The following is an 18,627-nucleotide window of genomic DNA, read 5'->3' as shown; positions in this document are numbered from 1 at the left end:
TCTGGAGAACTCTAACATAGTAGGTATAGGCACTAGCCTACTGGTTCTCCAAGTGTTGGATCCAGTGTGCATCAACCTAGTATCAACACCACTAGGAAACTTTTGGAAATGAAAACTCTTCAGCTCATCCTACAGCTACTAACCCAGAAACTCTGGGGCAGAGCCTAGCAGTTTGTGGTTTCAGAAGCCCTCCAGGTGATTCTGATGCACGCTCACCCTTGAGAATCACTCATACTAGGATAAATACATCACATCCGTAATGGAATTCTTCCTTACCACTCAAAGTGTGATCTTTGGACCAGCCACATGGGCATCACCAGGGGCTAGTTAGAACTACAACGCCAAAGAATGCACGAACTACCGCAAAACTGCACTCATCTCACACGCTAGCAAAGTAATGCTCAAAATTCTCCAAGCCAGGCTTCAACAGTACGTGAACCGTGAACTTCCAGATGTTCAAGCTGGATTTAGGAAAGGCAGTGTCAGGAAGCAACAGTTAGAACCGGACATGGAACAACAGACTGGTTCCAAATCGGGAAAGGAGTACATCAAGGCTGCATATTGTCACCCTGCTTATTTAACTTATATGCAGATTACATCATGAGAAACACTGGGCTGGAGGAAGCACAATCTGGCATTAAGAGTGCCAGGAGAAATATCAATAACCTCAGATATGCAGATGACACCACCCTTATGGCAGAAAGTGAAGAAGAACTAAAGAGCCTCTTGATGAAAGTGAAAGAGGACAGTGAAAATGTTGGGTTAAAACTCAACATTCAGAAAATGATCATGGCATCCGGTCCCATCACTTCATGGCAAATAGATGGAGAAACAATGGAAACAGTGTCAAACTTTATTTTTGGGGCCTCCAAAATCACTGCAGTGGTGACTGCAGCCATGAAATTAAAAGATGTTTGCTCCTTGGAAGAAAAGTTATGACCAACCTAGACAGCATATTAAAAAGCAGAGACATTATTTTGCCAACAAAGATCTGTCTAGTCAAAGCTATGGTTTTTCCAGTAGTCATGTATGGATGTGAGAGTTGGACTATAAAGAAAGCTGAGGGCCAAAGAATTGATGCTTTTGAACTGTGGTGTTGGAGAAGACCCCTGAGAGTCCCTTGGACTGCAAGGAGATCCAACCAGTCCATCCTAAAGGAAATCAGTCCTGAATATTCATTGGAAGGACTGATGTTGAAGCTGAAACTCCAATACTTTGGCCACATGATGCAGAGAGCTGACTCATTTGAAAAGACCCTGATGCTGGAAAAGATTGAAGGTAGGAGGAAAAGGGGACGAAAGAGGATGAGATGGTTGGATGGCATCACCGACTCAATGGACATGAGTTTGAGTAAACTCTGGGAGTTGGTGATGGACAGGGAGGCCTGGCGTGCTGCCATCCATGGGGTCGCAGAGTTGGACACGACTGAGCAACTGAACTGAACTGAACTGAATCATTTAGAACTGTAGGCATGTACTCAGCACTCCAGACCTATAGAACCAGAATCTGTGTTTTCACAAGATTCCCCAGGTGGTCTGAGCGCCCTTGCATTTGTGTTAAACATGCCTAATGGTGAGTCTGAGCTGTTCTGAGGTCGGATCACCTCTGGGGCAGCCAGTTTGGCTTTCCCTGGGTTCCTGAGCTCAAGTCCTTAAAATTAACCATCTATTGCTTGAAATGACTTAAATGACTGTCTGGTCCCTGAAACACAAATGGCCTTCTCAGAGTCAGACCATGGGGTGAGGGGCATATCTCCTCATTTCAGCCCCACCCCTCACTCTACCCCACGCCCTAGGTTTACACTGCGGAGTGACTGCCCTGGACAAGCCACCACCTTGTTTATACCTGTGGGCTTCTCCCTTCTCTTTTCTCCATGTCAGCCTTGTTTATCCCTATTCACACGGGAGTTTCTAGAGCTCTGCTGTCTGGTACGGTAGCCATTAGCCACCAGTTGTTACTGAGCTCTTGAAATACAGCTGGTTTGAATTAAGATGTGCTACTATGTAAAATATGCTGCAAATGTTAAAAACATACAATATCTTGGGAATAATTTTCATACTGATTATATGTTGAAATGGTAAATCTTGAATATATTGTATTAAGTAAAATATTTTATCAAAATTGATTTCAACTTAAAAAATGTGACTACTAGAAAACGTAAGATTACACATGTGGCTCACATTATATGTGTGCTAAGTCACTTCAGTCTTGTCCAATTCTTTGCGACCTGATGAACTGTAGCCTGCCAGGCTCCTCTGTCCATGGGATTTCCCAGTATTATATAGTTGACCCTTTAACAACTTGAGGATTAGGGGTGCCCATCCTCCCCGCAGTGGAAAATCTGCGTATAACTTATAGTCAGCCTTCCATACACATGTGGTTTCTATGTATCTGCAGTTCTACATCGCAGATTTAACCAATCTCAGATCATGTAGTACTGTAGTATTTACTACTGAAAAAAATCCCTGTATAAGTGGACCTGCAAAGTTCAAACCTGTACTGTTCAAGGATCAACTGTATTTTTCTGGACAGTGTGGGGCTAGAGAACAGGCCATGGCCCCGCTATTAGAGAGAAGCTCCCAAGGAGGCAGGCATCACATCTCTCCCTTGCTCTACACCAAGCTCTGTGACCAGCTCTCTGGAGGTGGGTAAGCATCAGGGCTGGCTACATAGACCGTTTCCAGGGTTCAGCCTAGGGTTTAATTCCATTGCACAAGGTCATGAATGGTCCTGTCATTAAGATGCTTGCCCTCATGGAGGATACTGCATGTTTCTTGGCCCTGGTTACCGAAGGAAATCAGAGGAGAAAGCTTTCTCTTCCACTCTTCATGCAAGGATTTCCCTCTGTGAGTAGTTCTTAGGATGTTAATGCCAGGTTTGAATCACAAAGCTACCATTTACTGAGTGCCTGCTATTTGACAGTGCTGTTCAGATCCTTACACAGTCCATGGGGCAGCCTTAGCATCTGTTTCTGGGAAAGGAAATAAGGTTCGAAAGGTTAATTTCTACATAGTTAGAAGTTAGTGGAGCTAAAATCCAAGACCATTGGGTAACACTGCCGACTAAACTTCACCATTAAGGGGTTCAAAAGGCTCCACATATGAATCATATTCGTAATTCCAGAAGCTCTGCTCTTTTTAAATACGAAGCATAAGTAAAAAGCATAGTACATAAAGCTGGTGAGAAGCAGGGGGCACTGCTGGATTCCCTTTGGACTAGCATGGCACCATTGACAATTTATCCATGGCATAAGGGACCAGAGTGGATTCTTTCAGGCCTGTGGTCTATGGGGTGGTCCCTAACCACACATGGGCTGAAACTGGCCTTTGATGTAGAAGCAAAAGGGAATACAGGGCCATTCACATTTAAAGGGGCTGTGGCCTTTAGGTTATTCTCTATCTCCTAGTGTTAGAAGGAATAAAACATCTTTAATGGTCTCCTCAAATTAAAGCCAAAGGGGAGGGGGCAGGGTTGAGAGCCTTAGCATTTTCCCATTCTGTTAACAGCTCTCCTGCCTGCTTTCCTTTCCCCTCCCCAAGTACCATGACCTAATAAAACTTTTCCTGCTTAGCTGAGACATCAGATCTAACGTCCTCACTGATGGGAATCAAAAAAAAAGGTTTCATGTGACCTGGGTTGTATATAGCTCCCCAGGTGGCGCTAGTGGTAAAGAATCCACTTGCCAGAGCAGGAGACTCAAGAGACATGGGTTTGATCCCTGAGTCAGGAAGATTCCCGTGGAGAAGGAAATGGCAACCCACTCCAGTCTTCTTGCCTGGAAAATCCCATGGACAGAGGAGCCTGGTGGTCTACAGTCCATGGGGTTGCAAAAGAGTCAGATATGACTGAGCACACATTACACTCCTACCAACTCTATTCCTTTAAAGTGGATCATAGAAAACAAGGACTAGTCCAGGCTGTAGAGACCAGAGAATTCAAATCCTTTATCCTGCAGAAACAGAGATATGGAATTTAAAGTCACACGTTTACTGGCAAAAGTTGGGACCAGAACCTTGGACCTCTGATTCCTCATTTCCCCAGTTCCAAATAGAAAATCAGAAAAGGGATGTTTTAAACATTTCTGTGTCCCCACCCAAATTCATATACTGAAATCCTAATCCCCCCACCTTCACCCCTGTATTTGGAGACAGGGCCTTTGAAGACATGAGAAAGTTTCAATGAGGTCATAAGGGTGTGGTCCTAATATAAAAGGGCTTCCCAGGTGGTGCAGTGGTAAAGAATCCACCTGCCAATGCAGGAGATGCAAGAGCAGAGGGTTCTATCCCTGGGTCAGGAAGATCCCCTGCAGTAGGAAATGGCAACCCACTCCAGTAAATTCCATGGGCAGAGGAGCCTGGAGGGCTGCAGTCCGTGGAGTTGCAAAGAATTGGACAGGACTGAGCGACTAACACATACACACACCTAATCCAATAAGGCTGGTGCCCTTATAAGATCAAGAGACGCCAGAGTTATCTCCACCATGAGAGGACACAGCAGAAAGGTGGCTAGTCAGAAACAGAGCCTTCACCAGAAACCAAATCCTGCTTGACCCTGAGCTTGGACTTCCAGCTGCCAAAACTGTCAGAAATTTAATTTCTGTTATTTAAGGCATGCAGTCTGTGGTATTTTGTTATGGCAGCCTGGGCTGAGTAACACAAGAGGATAAAGTAATTTTTATCTGTGGGCCTCAACACAAGTTTGGGCATGAAAGGTGCATAATGTAGGGGAAAACACAGGACCAGAACTGGCCAAGATAGGGGCCATTCAGAGACTGACTAGGGACCACTTTCCACGTGGAATATCCCAGCCCACAGGTACTGGAAGGCCATTAAAAAGAATGAGTCAATTAGTTGAAGAATTTGAGGAAAGCATCCAAACTATGCATATCCTGTTCTGTGAAACAGCCTGTCTGTCCTTTCATGATGCAAGCAAACAGGAAAAACATTGGCCTGGGTACACCTCACCCCCTTCTGAAACCTTCTCTGGCACATAGTGTCCCTTGAAATCAACGTTGGGAGGACTGTTTCCTGAGAGAGGAGAAAATGAGTCTGACCCTCTGGTTTATAAGCCCTTAGGAAGGGTGTTGTTATACGTTTGAGGGTCTGATGAACACCCATGTCCTTTAAGATGTCAGGTCATTAAGCAGCAGCCAGTGGCCTGAACTGGAAATGTTCTTCCTGGTGGAGTGTCTTTAGCATGTGGGAGATATACCAGCCACAAAGGAATAGTTTTACTTATGGTCAAATGTTTTCCTGGAACTTTTGAAGTTAATAAAAAATTTTTTAAGTACAAAGGAAAAAACAACAACAAAATAATCAGTGTTAACAAGCAAGTATGTTTATCTCCTATATATTTTTTTGAGTTTTATAAAGCTTTTTATGACGGGCATGTATTACTTTATAATGATGATAATAAACATTGTTCATTCTCTAAATAGTTCAGTATCACATGTCAGGAAGTTTTCTAGATGCTGGAGATACAGCAGTAAACAAGATAAAAATCCCTCTTCTTCTAGAGCTTCCAGTTAGGGGGTATTTGGATGGAGGAGGTAGTAAAATAGGAGACAGTGATAGCCCTGGAAGGAAAAGTTGGGGTGGAGTAAGAGGATGGAGAGCCCTGGGGCTGAAGCATCAGAGAGGGTTCTCCAAGCAGGGGATGTCTGAGCAGAGATCTGAAGTAAGTGAGGGGCCAAGTCAGGCTCAGGGCTGTGGAAAGAGCTCTTCTTTACACAGGGAACAGCAGGCAAAGGCTCTGAGGTTTTGCTCAAGGACAAGCACAGGGCCAGTGTGACCACAGTGGAGTAAGCAGTGACCACAATGGAGGAGTGGAAGGAAATAGGTCTGGAGAGCCAGGCAGGAGCACGCTGGGCCTTGTAAGGCCATGATGAGGAGTCTATCCAGGCTCAGTCTCAGCATGAGGGGAAGCAAAGGGAAGGCTGGAGCTGGGGAGTGAGGTGATGTGTAGTCCGACATTGTCTCCTGGATGCCTCCCTTGTTTCAGGGACCACATTTCCCCCATCAGACGACAAGGTCCTGAGTTCAGGGATAGAGGGATGTTTTCTCTTGCAGGTTCCTCTCCCAAGAGAGGGCTGAAGCAGGAGCTGTAGGCCATGGGAAACTGACGGCTTATCTCTCCCCAGGGTTTTTACCTCCTGGGACTCACCTTCTACTGTCAACTCCACTGTCACCTGGCGGGCACCACTCCCATTGGTGGCTTCACAGGTGTACTTTCCCTTGTCCTCTTCACGCACAGCATGAATCAAAAGGCTGAAAGTCCCCCGGGTACCATAGTCCAGCAGGAAGCGGCCCCCACTGGTGATGGGTTGTCCATTTCTGTGCCATGTCACTTGGGGCTCTGGGTAGCCCCGAACCTTCAAGGAGAAGAAGAAAGGGTGAGAGCTTGTATATAAGGAATACTTCCTATGTATCAAGTATTGTTCTGGGTACTTTACATGTATTAACACATATAATCCTCATAAGCAGCCCGTGAAACAAATACTACTTTCATCTCCATTTTATAGATGAGGAAATTGAGATGCAGAGTTTTGGTCAATTTCTTGAGGCCTTGAAGATGGTAAGTGGCCAAATCAAGCATCCTGGCTTCAGAGCCCACCACACAGATGTCTCTCAAGCCTGGTTGCATGATTAGAATCACTGGGGGAGATTCAAAGCAAATATTAAGTGCCCAGGTCCAACCTTGGACCAATGAAATCAGAACCCCAGGGGTGGGGACTGAACATGGAGATTCTAGACCAATGCTTCCCACTCTAACAAGCAACAGATACTTCTTAAAAATGCAGATTCTACTTCTATAGGTCTGGGGTGGACCTGGGATTCTGCCATTCAGATAAGCTCTCAGATGCTGCTGAGGCTGCTGGTCCCTAGAACTCACCTTGGGTAGCAAGGTTCTAGATCTGAGCTGCCCAGTACGGCAGCCACCAGCCACACATGGTGACCAGGTGCTTGAAACATGGCTGATCCTGAGTTACACTGTAAGTGTAAGTGTAAATTACACAAGAGGCTTTGAAGAGTTAGTATGAAAAGAGAATGCAAATGCCTCGATAATTTAGAAATACTGATTACATATTGAAAAGATAATAACTTTGACATATTGGGTTAAATAAAATATATTGTTAGAACTAATTTCACTTGTTTCTTTTTAGTGATTTAATGTGGCTACTAGGAAAGGTACACCTACATATGTGCCTTGCTTGATGTGTCTATCAGGCAGTGCTACCTCTCTCTACAAATTGTTAGCAGCTAACATCTTCTGAGTGCTAAGTGTTAAGCACTTTTCTAAATACTTAACATATCTGAGCCTCATAGCAACTTGTTCAGAGAGAAGATGTTTCCCCAACGAGGGGGAAATTCAGGGAGAGATAAGTTCCAAGAAAAGAAATCACTTTGAGTTTCAGAGAAAGTTCCCCAAGGGCCCTGAAACCCAAGAAACTCAATCAGCTCTTCGGAATGGATTCCTCTTCAGAGGAGCAGGGCTCAGACTGGCGCATCAGTGCAAAGCCTGGGACCCTGAATTGGGGGATTTTAGCATTGTAAATGCACAGAAGACATCATAGAAACCTCCTGAGAAAAACTGTTGGTGTTGCAAATAGGTGGCAGCAGTAGCTTTACACACGTATCCACTTCCAAGACAAGAGAGCATGGGTACAGATTCAGCAAAACCCAAACTCACTGGATAACCCCAAATTTCATTTACAAAGAAAGCCTTCAGTGACCAGCAACTATAATTCTCATCACAGGCCTCAGTGAGGTCAGAGAGGATGCTTTATCAGCACATGGGAGAAAGGGGAGGGTAGGTGGCTGTGCACTCACACCTGGACCACTGCAGCCTTGCCAAGTGCACATACCCTATCTCAGGGTGATGGGGCTGAAGGGGACCACATGCATATTATAATGTCTATTGTGGTATGAAACAAAAAGAGATCGCCTCTGGGTTGCTCCTTTTTTCCTTTTACTTAACTATCATTTTTTGATATTCTTGCAAATAACACTCTTGACCTTTGTAAAACAGAAATAAATTTAAATGAAAATATGTGTTCCTTTCATATTAGTGTATCTGTATAATGAATATATGACTTCCCCGGTGGCTCAGTGGTAAGGAAGCTGCCTGCATTGAGGAGCCACAGGAGATTCAGGTTTGATCCCTGTGTCAGGAAGACACCTTGGAGTAGGGAATGGCACTCACTCCAGTATTCTTGCCTGGGAAATCCCGTGGACAGATAAGCCTGGTGGGCTACAGCCCATGGGGTCACAAAGAGTCAGACATGACAGAAGCAACTTAACACACATGCACATAATAAATGTATAGCACAACCATTTATTAATTTGTGGAGCCCCTCAATGTACCTAAATCTAGAGTTGGAATTAAAAGTGGTACACAAATAAACATTATGCTTGTCTGAAGGTGGCAGATGCCACATATCCATATAAAAAACATGTCATCTTGTGGTACACTCTTGGCACAAAACTTCATGCCAAGGAATATCAGACAATCACTCTAGTAACGCATTCTTTTTCTCTGTGAAGCTTATCTTCAGGAAACAGCTAAGGAAAGAAACTTTCCTACAGAAGGAAGCCCCTTGGGAGTCTGGTCTTACAGTGAATTTGTGAATCATCATCCTTTCCTCCACCCTGTTAGGCAGGGCCAGCCTCACCTCCAGAAAACGATCAGGTAACCTTCTGTCAGTGTCAGAGAAAGGGATGCAGGGCCCTAGGACTGGGGCGGGGGGGTGATGAATCATTAACTTCACCAAATGTGTCCTTAGCATTCCATGAGCAAGTGCTCTGGCCCCCTGCAGCGGTGCCAGCTCTGAGGCCATCAGGGCTGGAGGCATCAATGATTAACTTGGGACACTGCAAGTGCTCCAGACCTTGAGGACACAGATCCCTCTTTCCCTTTCTATTTTCCTCTCATTTTCTACATGCATAGACATTCTTCTCCACCCCATATCACCAAACCCACCTCTGCAGTGCTCTTATATATTAAAGTAAGTATCCAAGGATTTTTTAAAAATGCTAAAACTAGTGCCACTTAGAAAACTGCAGTTTGCAATGGCCTTTTGTACACCCTGCATCTGAAGCAAACGCAGGAATTTCTATGACCTTTTTCTGTTCCAAGGTCTGAATGATCTGCAGCTCCAGTTCTTATCCTCCCAATATGGAAAAACTTGTTCAATCACTACCTAACCTTACCTAAAAATTACTGAGCTTCAAGTAAACTCATTTTTATTGTCTTCCCACTATCTTGGGCTCCTAGGTGGGGAAAGAAGAGGAACCTAGACTCACATTCTTGGGTGCGTGACAACAGCCCTACCCTCCCTGGATGTCTTATCTGCCTTCATCACGGGCCTTCTGCCAAGAAGCCACAGCTGGGACTTTTACAGCCCAGTCAAAACTGCAATAAAACCCAGTGATACTTTAGTTTTTGGAGTCTTCCACATAGAGAATCTTATTTGATTCTTGCAGTACTATAATGGAGGTGTCTTGGGAAGCAGAAGCAGAACCTGAGATAAGGATTCAGGAAGCCAAGCCCTTAACTGACACTCAGAGCAACTGGGAACAGGTGTAGCAGCCTGTGGAAGGTGATTTGGGTGGGATACCAAGAGTGTCTGTGACAGCATGCAAGGCCAATCATATTATTAAGCCCTGAGAGCTAAGAAAAGAGGCCTGGAGAAGTGAACGATTTGCTATCAATTAAGATCAAGCGGCAGATCTGAGACCACAATTTTGGTCTACCAGTTGAGTAGCTGTTTCTCTGTGCCTCACTGTAAATTTATGTTTTTGGTAAGATAAATACTATCGAACCCAAAGCATTGATAAATGTCTATCCCTTATAGACCCTAAACCTTCCCTATGTTGAAGCAATATCTCTTCCCCACTTGGGGAAAATGTTAATGGTCATGGCCATGCTAAAAGCAAGTCTAGGGCTGTTTCCTTGGGGTAACGAAGGACAGTGCCATAGACTAAATGTGTCTCTCTAAAGTCCATGTTGAAATCCTAACCCTTAATGTGATTATATTAGGAGGCGGGCCCTTTGGAGTGATTAGGTCAGAAGGGTGGGACCCTCATGAATGTGATTAGTGCCCTTACAAAAGCTATCCCAGGGAGCTCCCTCACTCTTTTTCACCATGTGAGGACACAGCAAGAAGCTGGCCATCTATGAACCAGGAGCTGGATCTCCCTAGACACTGAATCTGCTGGTGCCTTGATTTTGGACTTTCCAGTCTCCAAAACTGTGAGAAATAAATTTCTGTTGTTTAAACCACCCCATCTATCATATTTCTATTATAGCAGAAATAACCCAATGGCCTAAGACAGATAGGATGGGTGCCATGCATGTGCCCAAGACATCCCTAGGAGAGTCAGTGTGGGACAGAGAAGACAGATGACATAATAGCCAGGCCTGTGTCCTAGGTCTGGTTTGGCTTCTTGATCTCTTCAGGTTGTAATTCCTTCCTTTCATTGATGAGAAAACAGTTCTTGATGCCTCAGGTCCCTTCTACCCCTGAAGTAGTCTGGATTAAATAATGACCCACTTAGCTTCTGGAGGGAGATTCTTTCTTCCCCTTCCATTCTTCCCTGGGCCCAGGCCACAGCCTTAATACTCTCTAATCCTCCATAAGGGAAAACCGAGTGACCACAAGGAGAGATGCCTGTGAATATGAGTAGGCAGCCCTGACTTCTCACCATAATGAGTTTTTGGAAATGGCCCCAAAGAGGGTCATTCTAAGGAGAATCATATTTTTGCCACAGTAACCACATTTAACTGGAGGTTGTATTCTTAAACAAAAGCTTGGGATCAAATAAATCAAGGGCATATCTGACAACTTGTCATAAAAATAAAGATAGAGTCACCATAACCCCTATAATAATTTAAAATAGTAAAACTGTGCTTCAGTTCCATAAAATGTCCCCAAAAGCCTTTATGGCCTCAGAAGACCTTTAAAAGGAGTCGGGGCTCATTCTGCATGTGTTGGCTGGTGAGGAGAAGGCTGGGCTGCAGGCGGGCAGCTGCTTGGGGCCATGTCCCATCTGCCTGCCACGTTGGGAAGTTTTTCAGAATCTGGTGCTATTTAGAGATCTGCTTAATGACTGAAAGTGAAACATTCTTAAGGGTGTGCGTGCTCAGTCACTTTAGTTGCGTCTGACTCTTTGGGACCCTATGGACCATAGCCTGCCAGGCTCCTCTGTCCATGGGATTATCCAGGAAAGAATGCTGGAGTGGGTTGCCATGCTCTCCTCCAGGGGATCTTTCTGACCCAGGGATCGAACCTATCTTTTGATTTTTCTCTGATGTGTGTTAAGGGCTTGCAGTCAATTCTGGGTTGCCTGGAACAGGCTACCAGGGTGTAAGCCCAGAGCAAAGTCAGCTTCTCTGGCCTCCATACCCCTACAAGACTCAGAGCAACACATCTGCCTTCTCAGCTTGGTGAGAGGTAGAAGGGGGATGATGTTGCTGTTTTTGATGATCTCCTGCAAGTCTTTTGTACCTGGGTGGACCTATCCCTGTTTGCACACTGCCAAGCCACACAGCTGCAGTGCCAAGCTGGGCAAGACATGAAACTGAAGCTCTGCTCATGACATGAATGGAGGGAGACCAAAAAGAGAGAGAGAGAAACCAGGATTACATCAAGGCCAGGGTGAAAGGGGACAGCCCAGCGGGACACTGGGGAGTTGGAAAGATACACAAAGAAGATGTGAGCAGTGAGCTGAGAAATCCTTGGGGCTAGGAATAATAGATGGAGGGGTTGTCCATAAGTATTTCTTTGAATCCTACTGAGTAACTGAAATCAATGCTGGGAAAGGCCAAGCCTGAAGGATGGGAAATTAAGGAAACTTGCTGGACAGATGTCCCCCTCAAGACAGACAAAGCTGATTCTGCAGTGCAACTGTCTCCATGCTTCCTATGATTGCCAGCCTGCCTATAGCCCATCACTCTGAACTTCTTGCCCTATTTCAAGGCATCTTCTTCTACATAAATAAATTCTCCAGGATAAATGACTAGGATAGAGCTGGTGATTTAAAAACTGAAAAATAATAGCAAAGAAACCAATGATTGTGAGGAATTCACTGAAGATGAATCTTCTGTCCCATCTCCAGGTATAAGCTCGTCCAGATAATAATGGACATGGATGCATAGAAAGAATTAAAATACTAACACCCCCAGCAAATTGGATCACAGAAAATGCCTATGAAACTTACATCATGGATATATTATGAGAGTGAAGAGTGAAAGGTGAACCACAAGTATGACATGACAGTTTAGGCGCCTGGGTCTGTGTCAGCACCCGGCACCTGGCCCATTGGACAGGAAGGAACTTAATTAAGGCTTTGAATAATCCCATTACCAACAGTCAAAAGCCTTGACTGAACCCACAGAATCTTCAGGAAGAGATCATACCAGCTAAAAGCAGCAATTAGTGAGAGGCTTAAACTGCTGGACCCTCTCTGCCCTTAAGTCCAAAGTTGTAAAACAGCAGGGACTGAAGCAGTTCCATGAAAAAAGCAAAATGCAGAGAAGCACTCTTCACGCCAGCCTGGAGAAGACCACCTAGGTCTTCAGGAAAGATGCTGGAATTCTCTCTCTGTGATCTCTCTCACTTCCTGTGGCAAGTTTTCTTTTCCTTTTGCCCAGGACACAGACACCCCCATACTCCTACATCTGCCAGACTGAGAACACACTGTTATTCCCACAAAGAGCATGAGACAGGTTACAGCTTGGCAGCTGGGCAGCCTCAGGCCTTTTTGACTGCTTCAAACAAGAAATCTGATTTCCTTTTATCTAGCTCAAGCTTATCAATGCATGCAACTTTTTGATTCCCTTTCAATGACACAAGCATTTAAAACTCTGGAGCAGTCTAACAAAGAAACAGAATTCTAAATGTAATCAGGAACCTCTGACACTGATGTTTTCCTAGTGCTTCCAAATTCAGGGTTTTCCTATGAAAACAAGTGTCCTTCCATTTGAGATCCAGTCCCTGTGGGATGGCTGTGAGATTTTGGCCTTACTGGTAACCTCTCTGCACAAAGCCCTGAGTTCTGGCTTTACCTCCCCTAACGAAGGCTTCCAAGGAACCGGCGTCTCCAGCTAGTGAGGCTGGCCTGGGAGCTAAGCTCACCCTCCAGTTTCTAAACCTGAACTGAGACATACTCTCAGATGTATTAAAATATTAATAAGAGGTGCATGGTATCACAGAAGTTTAACAAATTGGTGCTGTGGCTTGGTTTTATTTGATGTGCTCAGGATCTCCTGCCCACCTTTCCCAGGGTAAGCCCCTCCTTTGAAGATCTGCTCCCTTCCTTTCTACCTACCTCAGGCAAGTCTGAAGGCATCAGTAGCTGCCTTCTGGCCAAAGCACTCAAGCTTCCACAATGAGCCTGATCCAAGTCAGCCAATCAGAACTCTTCCCTGCAATTTCAATTAGAATAAAAAGAGACCAAACTGTCTCTTCACAGGGATCCCAAGCGGGGAAGATGTAAGCCTGGAGCTACCTGTGGGCAGCCAGCCTCCCCCATTCCCACCTCTGTTTCCTTGCCTCCACCTAGGAGAAGCAGGCCACGTGCACAGTAAGACATCACATACACAGTGAAGAAGGAAGGAGATGGACGCATGGCAGGCAGAGCTGTCGTGGACTTAGGATCCACTCGGTCATGTGAGACAATACCTGTCTTTCATTTAACCCATGCACTTGGTTTCTGTCACTTGCAAACAAGAGTCCTAATTCAGGAAGGTATATGGCATCCAGAATCAGACAGAGCCATGTGTGGGTGCTGGCTGTAGCAATCACCAGTTGCCTGACCTTGGGCAAGTTACTTAACTTACTTGGCCCTCAGTTTATACAACTGCAAGATGGAACTATATCAGTATCTATTTCCATGGATAAGTTTATGATCAAATGAGAAAACACATGTATAACAGTACATTAAGAAATTCAAAAGGTTAGGTCCTCTGCCTCTTCTTCTCTCTGAGGTCAGTGATTCCTTGTAATAAGGTACCTTAGCATCCATTCAGCTCAAAGCTTTGACAGCATGAAACTGCTTCTGCCCTAAGAAATACCAGTACTTGTGAACTTCTGGGCTTGCTGAGCCTCCTCTTACACAACTCAAATTCTTATAGACAACTTCAAGGTGTCACACCCTTAATTAGATAAAAACCTAACACTTTAACTGAGAACACCTTTTGCCTTAGTGGAACTGGCTTATTATTTTTATTTGAAGGGTAAACCCCTTTTGAAAAGTGATGTTTGATTTTATGTAATATCACAAAACACATTTTAAAACAAATATCCCATCTGTAGTTTTGCCGGTACCATCATCCCACTCCTATAATATCATGTGAAACTTCAAGACAAAGACCATCCCCTTGATTTCTGCCTCACTGACTAATGCAGTCTTGGAATTTCAAGGGCACAGGCAAGTTTCGGGAAGGAAATAAATCTGGGGTAATAAATCTGGAGTTTCTGGCCCATCATAGTTGGATCTGGAGAGGGAGAGACATACTTCGCTGGCAGAAGAGATGGAGCAGAGGGCTCCTCCCCAAACAACACACAGACCACTTGGCAGCAGCTTCTGACCCCTCAAACAGTAGAGCCCAGACGCCACGAGATTCAAAGACCCACAAGACTCAATCTGGCCACAGATTGTCCTGGGAAGGTCCCATCCTCTGAGGACTCTGAGAATATAAGGCAACTCTGTTTAAAAGCAAAGGTGGGCAAAAGTGACCAGAGGGTCCCAGCCACCAAGAGCATCTCGGCTGGGCTCCCTCACCTTAACTGTCTCTCCTGGCAGCTGCTGACCACCTGCTCCACACCCACGCACGTCACCACACAAAGCCTGCATTCTGCTTGGCTTTCCCAGGTGGCAGGCTGAGGGAGCGGGGTGAGCAGGTGGGGCTTGGATGGCAGGACCTCCTGGGCTGCCTGCCTCAACATGATCAGGAGAGCGCCTCTGTGATGCTGTCAACAATATCTGCACCAGGGGCAGACAGCAGCAGTGTGAGTTTGCTACTTAATAGCAGAATGTCCTCCCCAGACCTCACTGCCCAAAGGCACCCTCATCTGCATAGAGAATCATGCCAGATAAGGAATCAAAAGTTGTTTCCTGTGCGGTGTCAGAGTCTGGCTGCCCACCAGGCTGAAAAACATAACCCAACATGCTTTCCTAAAATGTTTTCACTCTCACCAAGACATGTACGTAGTCAAAATGTCAATAAGTAAGTTATTAAAAAAAAAAAGCAGACCTCTGCTCTACCCCTCCCACCCCCAATTTCCACTCCCTTCAGAAAATCATCTTCAACTCTTTCAGCCATTTCTTCTGTTTTCTTCCCCAGTCTTTCTAAGTAACAACCTTACACAACTATTTTATTCTTTCAAATTTTAGACATTATGTCTTAACTTCTCTACGTGAAACATGAGCTTTTAGCTCTCAACCTTCCCATAAGCCTTTCCTCTACCCCCAGTAACTAATGACAATTTTTATTATGCCAATGTGTTAGTGTTTGCTTTATTTCAGTTTTGCTCACTGCCAAGCTACATGGTATATTACAATTATTAACAGATTTTTTTTTCCTGGAATTAATACCTGCCATACTTTTGGTTTGATTAGTTTTTTTAAGAATGCAACTTCTCAAGAGAATTATAAAATTCATCTCAGTCAGTTCAGTTCAGCCACTCAGTCGTGTCTGACTCTTTGTGACCCCATGGACTGTAGCACGCCAGGCCTCCCTGTCCATCACCAACTCCTGGAGTCCATCCAAACTCATGTCCATTGAGTCAGTGATGCCATCCAACCATCTCATCCTCTGTCTTCCCCTTCTCCTCTTGCCTTCAATCTTTCACAGCGTCAAGGTCTTTTCAAATGAGTCAGCTCTTTGCATCAGGTGGCCAAAGTATTGAAGTTTCAGCTTCAACATCAGTCCTTCCAATGAACACCCACCCAGGACTGATCTCCTTTAGGATGGACTGGTTGGATCTCAGGGACTCTCAGGGGTCTTCTCCAACACCACAGTTCAAAAGCATCAATTCTTCGGCACTCAGCTTTCTTTATAGCCCAACTCTCACATCCATACATGACCACTGGAAAAACCATAGCCTTGACTAGACAGACATTTGTGGGCAGAGTAATGTCTCTGCTTTTTAATATGCTGTCTAGGTTGGTCATAACTTTCCTTCCAAGGAGTACGCGTCATCTCAGCAATGGTCAAATGTATTGGTGGCTTTTATTTTTTCCTCCATTGGAGATATCTCTCCTGGAACATTCTGTTGCTGTCCTCCAAATCTGAACTCAATGCTATCTAGGCTTGGTGCAGAGTGCTCTGGGGACTTTCCTTCACTATCCTCTTGGATGCCACCACTTTGGTTGAACATGTCCTCCTCCAGTGGTTTCTTATGAACAAATGCAAGGAAGATTAAATCTTTAAGTTTCCAAAAGTCATTTCCAAAAGTGTCAATAATCTACTTTATATTCAACTGGCAGTTTATCTAGGAAAGGAATTATAGTGGAAAATATTTCCTCAGAATTTTGAAGGTATTGCTTCATGGCATTTGAAGTCGCTGATTGTGGTGTCCAGTGTTGCTACAAGAGGTATAATGCCATGCTGATACTTCCTCTATGACCCAGTGTATGTGTGTGGGTTTTTTCCTTCAGAGCTTCTGGAATCTTCTCTTTATCCCTGACAGCCTAGAATTCCATGATGATGTGCTTTGTTGTAAGTCTCTCTTCACTCATTCTATTGGATCCTTGGTAATATGTCTTTTCATTGTAGATAATGCATATCTTTCAATTTTGAGGAATTTTTGTGTTTTGATTGATTATATTCTTTGCAGCCAAAGATGGAGAAGCTCTATACAGTCAGCAATAACAAGACCGGGAGCGGACTGTGGCTCAGATCATGAACTCCTTATTGCCAAATTCAGACTGAAATTGACGAAAGTGGGGAAAACTACTAGACCATTCAGGTATGACCTAAATCAAATCCCTTATGATTATACAGTGGAAGTGAGAAATAGATTTAAGGGACTAGATCTGATAGAGTGCCTGATGAACTATGGACGGAGGTTCGTGACATTGTATAGGAGACAGGGATCAAGACCATCCCCAAGAAAAAGAAATGCAAAAAAGCAAAATGTCTGTCTGAGGAGGCCTTACAAATAGCTGTGAAAAGAAGAGAAGCAAAAAGCAAGGGAGAAAAGGAAAGATATACCAATTTGAATGCAGAGTTCCAAAGACTAGCAAGGAGAGATAAGAAAGCCTTCCTCAGTGATCAGTGCAAAGAAATAGAGGAAAACAACAGAATGGGAAAGACTAGAGATCTCTTCAAGAAAATTAGAGATACCAAGGAAATATTTCATGCAAAGATGGGCTCAATAAAGGACAGAAATGGTATGGACCTAACAGAAGCAGGAGATATTAAGAAGAGGTGGCAAGAATACATAGAAGAACTGTACAAAAGAGATTTTCACAACCCAGATAATCACGATGGTGTGATCACTCACCGAGAGCCAGACATCCTGGAATGTGAAGTCAAGTGGGCCTTAGGAAATATCACTACGAACAATGCTAGTGGAGTTGATGGAATTCCAGTTGAGCTATTTCAAATCCTAAAAGATGGTGCTGTGAAAGTGCTGCACTCAATATGTCAGCAAATTTGGAAAACTCACCAGTGGCCACAGGACTGGAAAGAGTCAATTTTCATTCCAATCCCAAAGAAAGGCAATGCCAAAGAATGCTCAAACTACCACACAATTGCACACATCTCACATGCTAGTAAAGTAACGTGCAAAATTCTCCAAGCCAGGCTTCAGCAATACGTGAACTGTGAACTTCCAGATGTTCAAGCTGGTTTTAGAAAAGGCAGAGGAACCAGAGATCAAATTGCCAACATTCACTGGATCATTGAGAAAGCAATAGAGTTCCAGAAAAACATCTATTTCTGCTTTATTGACTATGCCAAAGTCTTTGACTGTGTGGATCACAACACACTGTGGAAAATTTTGAAAGAGATGGGAATACCAGACCATCTGACCTGCCTCTTGAGAAACCTGTATGCAGGTCAGGAAGCAACAGTTAGAACAGGACATGGAACAACAGACTGGTTCCAAATAGGAAAAGGAGTATGTCAAGGTTGTATATTGTCACCCTGCTTATTTAACGTCTATGCAGAGTACATCATGAGAAATGCTGGGTTGGATGAAATACAAGTTGGAATCAAGATTGACGGTAGAAATATCAATAACCTCAGATATGCAGATGACACCACCTTTATGGCAGAAAGTTAAGAAGAACTAAAGAGTCTCTTGATGAAAGTGAAAGAAGAGAGTGAAACAGTTGGCTTAAAGCTCAACATTCAAAAAACTAAGATCATGGCATCCTGTCCCATCACTTCATGGCAGATAGATGGATAAATAGTGGAAACAGTGGCTGACTTTATTTTTTGGGCTCCAAAATCACTGAAGATGGTGACTGCAGCCATGAAATTAAAAGACGCTTACTCCTTGGAAGGAAAGTTATGACCAACCTAGACAGCATATTAAAAAGCAGAGACATTACTTTGCCAACAAAGGTCCGTCTAGTCAAGGCTATGGTTTTTCCAGTAGTCATGTATGGATGTAAG

General features: G+C 44.2%; 1 protein-coding gene and 1 long non-coding RNA gene across 7 annotated transcripts in view; one reads left to right on the top strand and one right to left on the bottom strand.

Moving 5' to 3' along the window:
- The window catches only part of MYLK (myosin light chain kinase), a 233,919-nt gene that overhangs the window by 137,858 nt on the left and 77,434 nt on the right, over window positions 1-18,627 (bottom strand). For all 6 annotated transcript variants that reach the window (XM_081571724.1, XM_081571723.1, XM_081571725.1 and 3 more), the window contains exon 3: window positions 6,163-6,370. In XM_081571724.1, coding sequence (XP_081427850.1) covers window positions 6,163-6,370 — 208 coding nt within the window. The remainder of the gene's footprint in view (window positions 1-6,162; window positions 6,371-18,627) is intronic.
- LOC145538881 (uncharacterized) lies at window positions 1,509-14,170 on the top strand. The gene is made up of 3 exons (XR_014077307.1): window positions 1,509-1,572; window positions 6,521-6,573; window positions 8,544-14,170. It is a non-coding gene; the product is annotated as an uncharacterized LOC145538881 (long non-coding RNA).

The sequence above is a fragment of the Giraffa tippelskirchi genome, chromosome 2 (genome assembly GCF_054371585.1).
Source record: "Giraffa tippelskirchi isolate mGirTip1 chromosome 2, T2T-mGirTip1v1.2.pri, whole genome shotgun sequence".
In the NCBI taxonomy this organism is placed as follows: Eukaryota; Metazoa; Chordata; class Mammalia; order Artiodactyla; family Giraffidae; genus Giraffa; species Giraffa tippelskirchi.
This window is presented reverse-complemented; position numbering and strand designations above follow the sequence as displayed.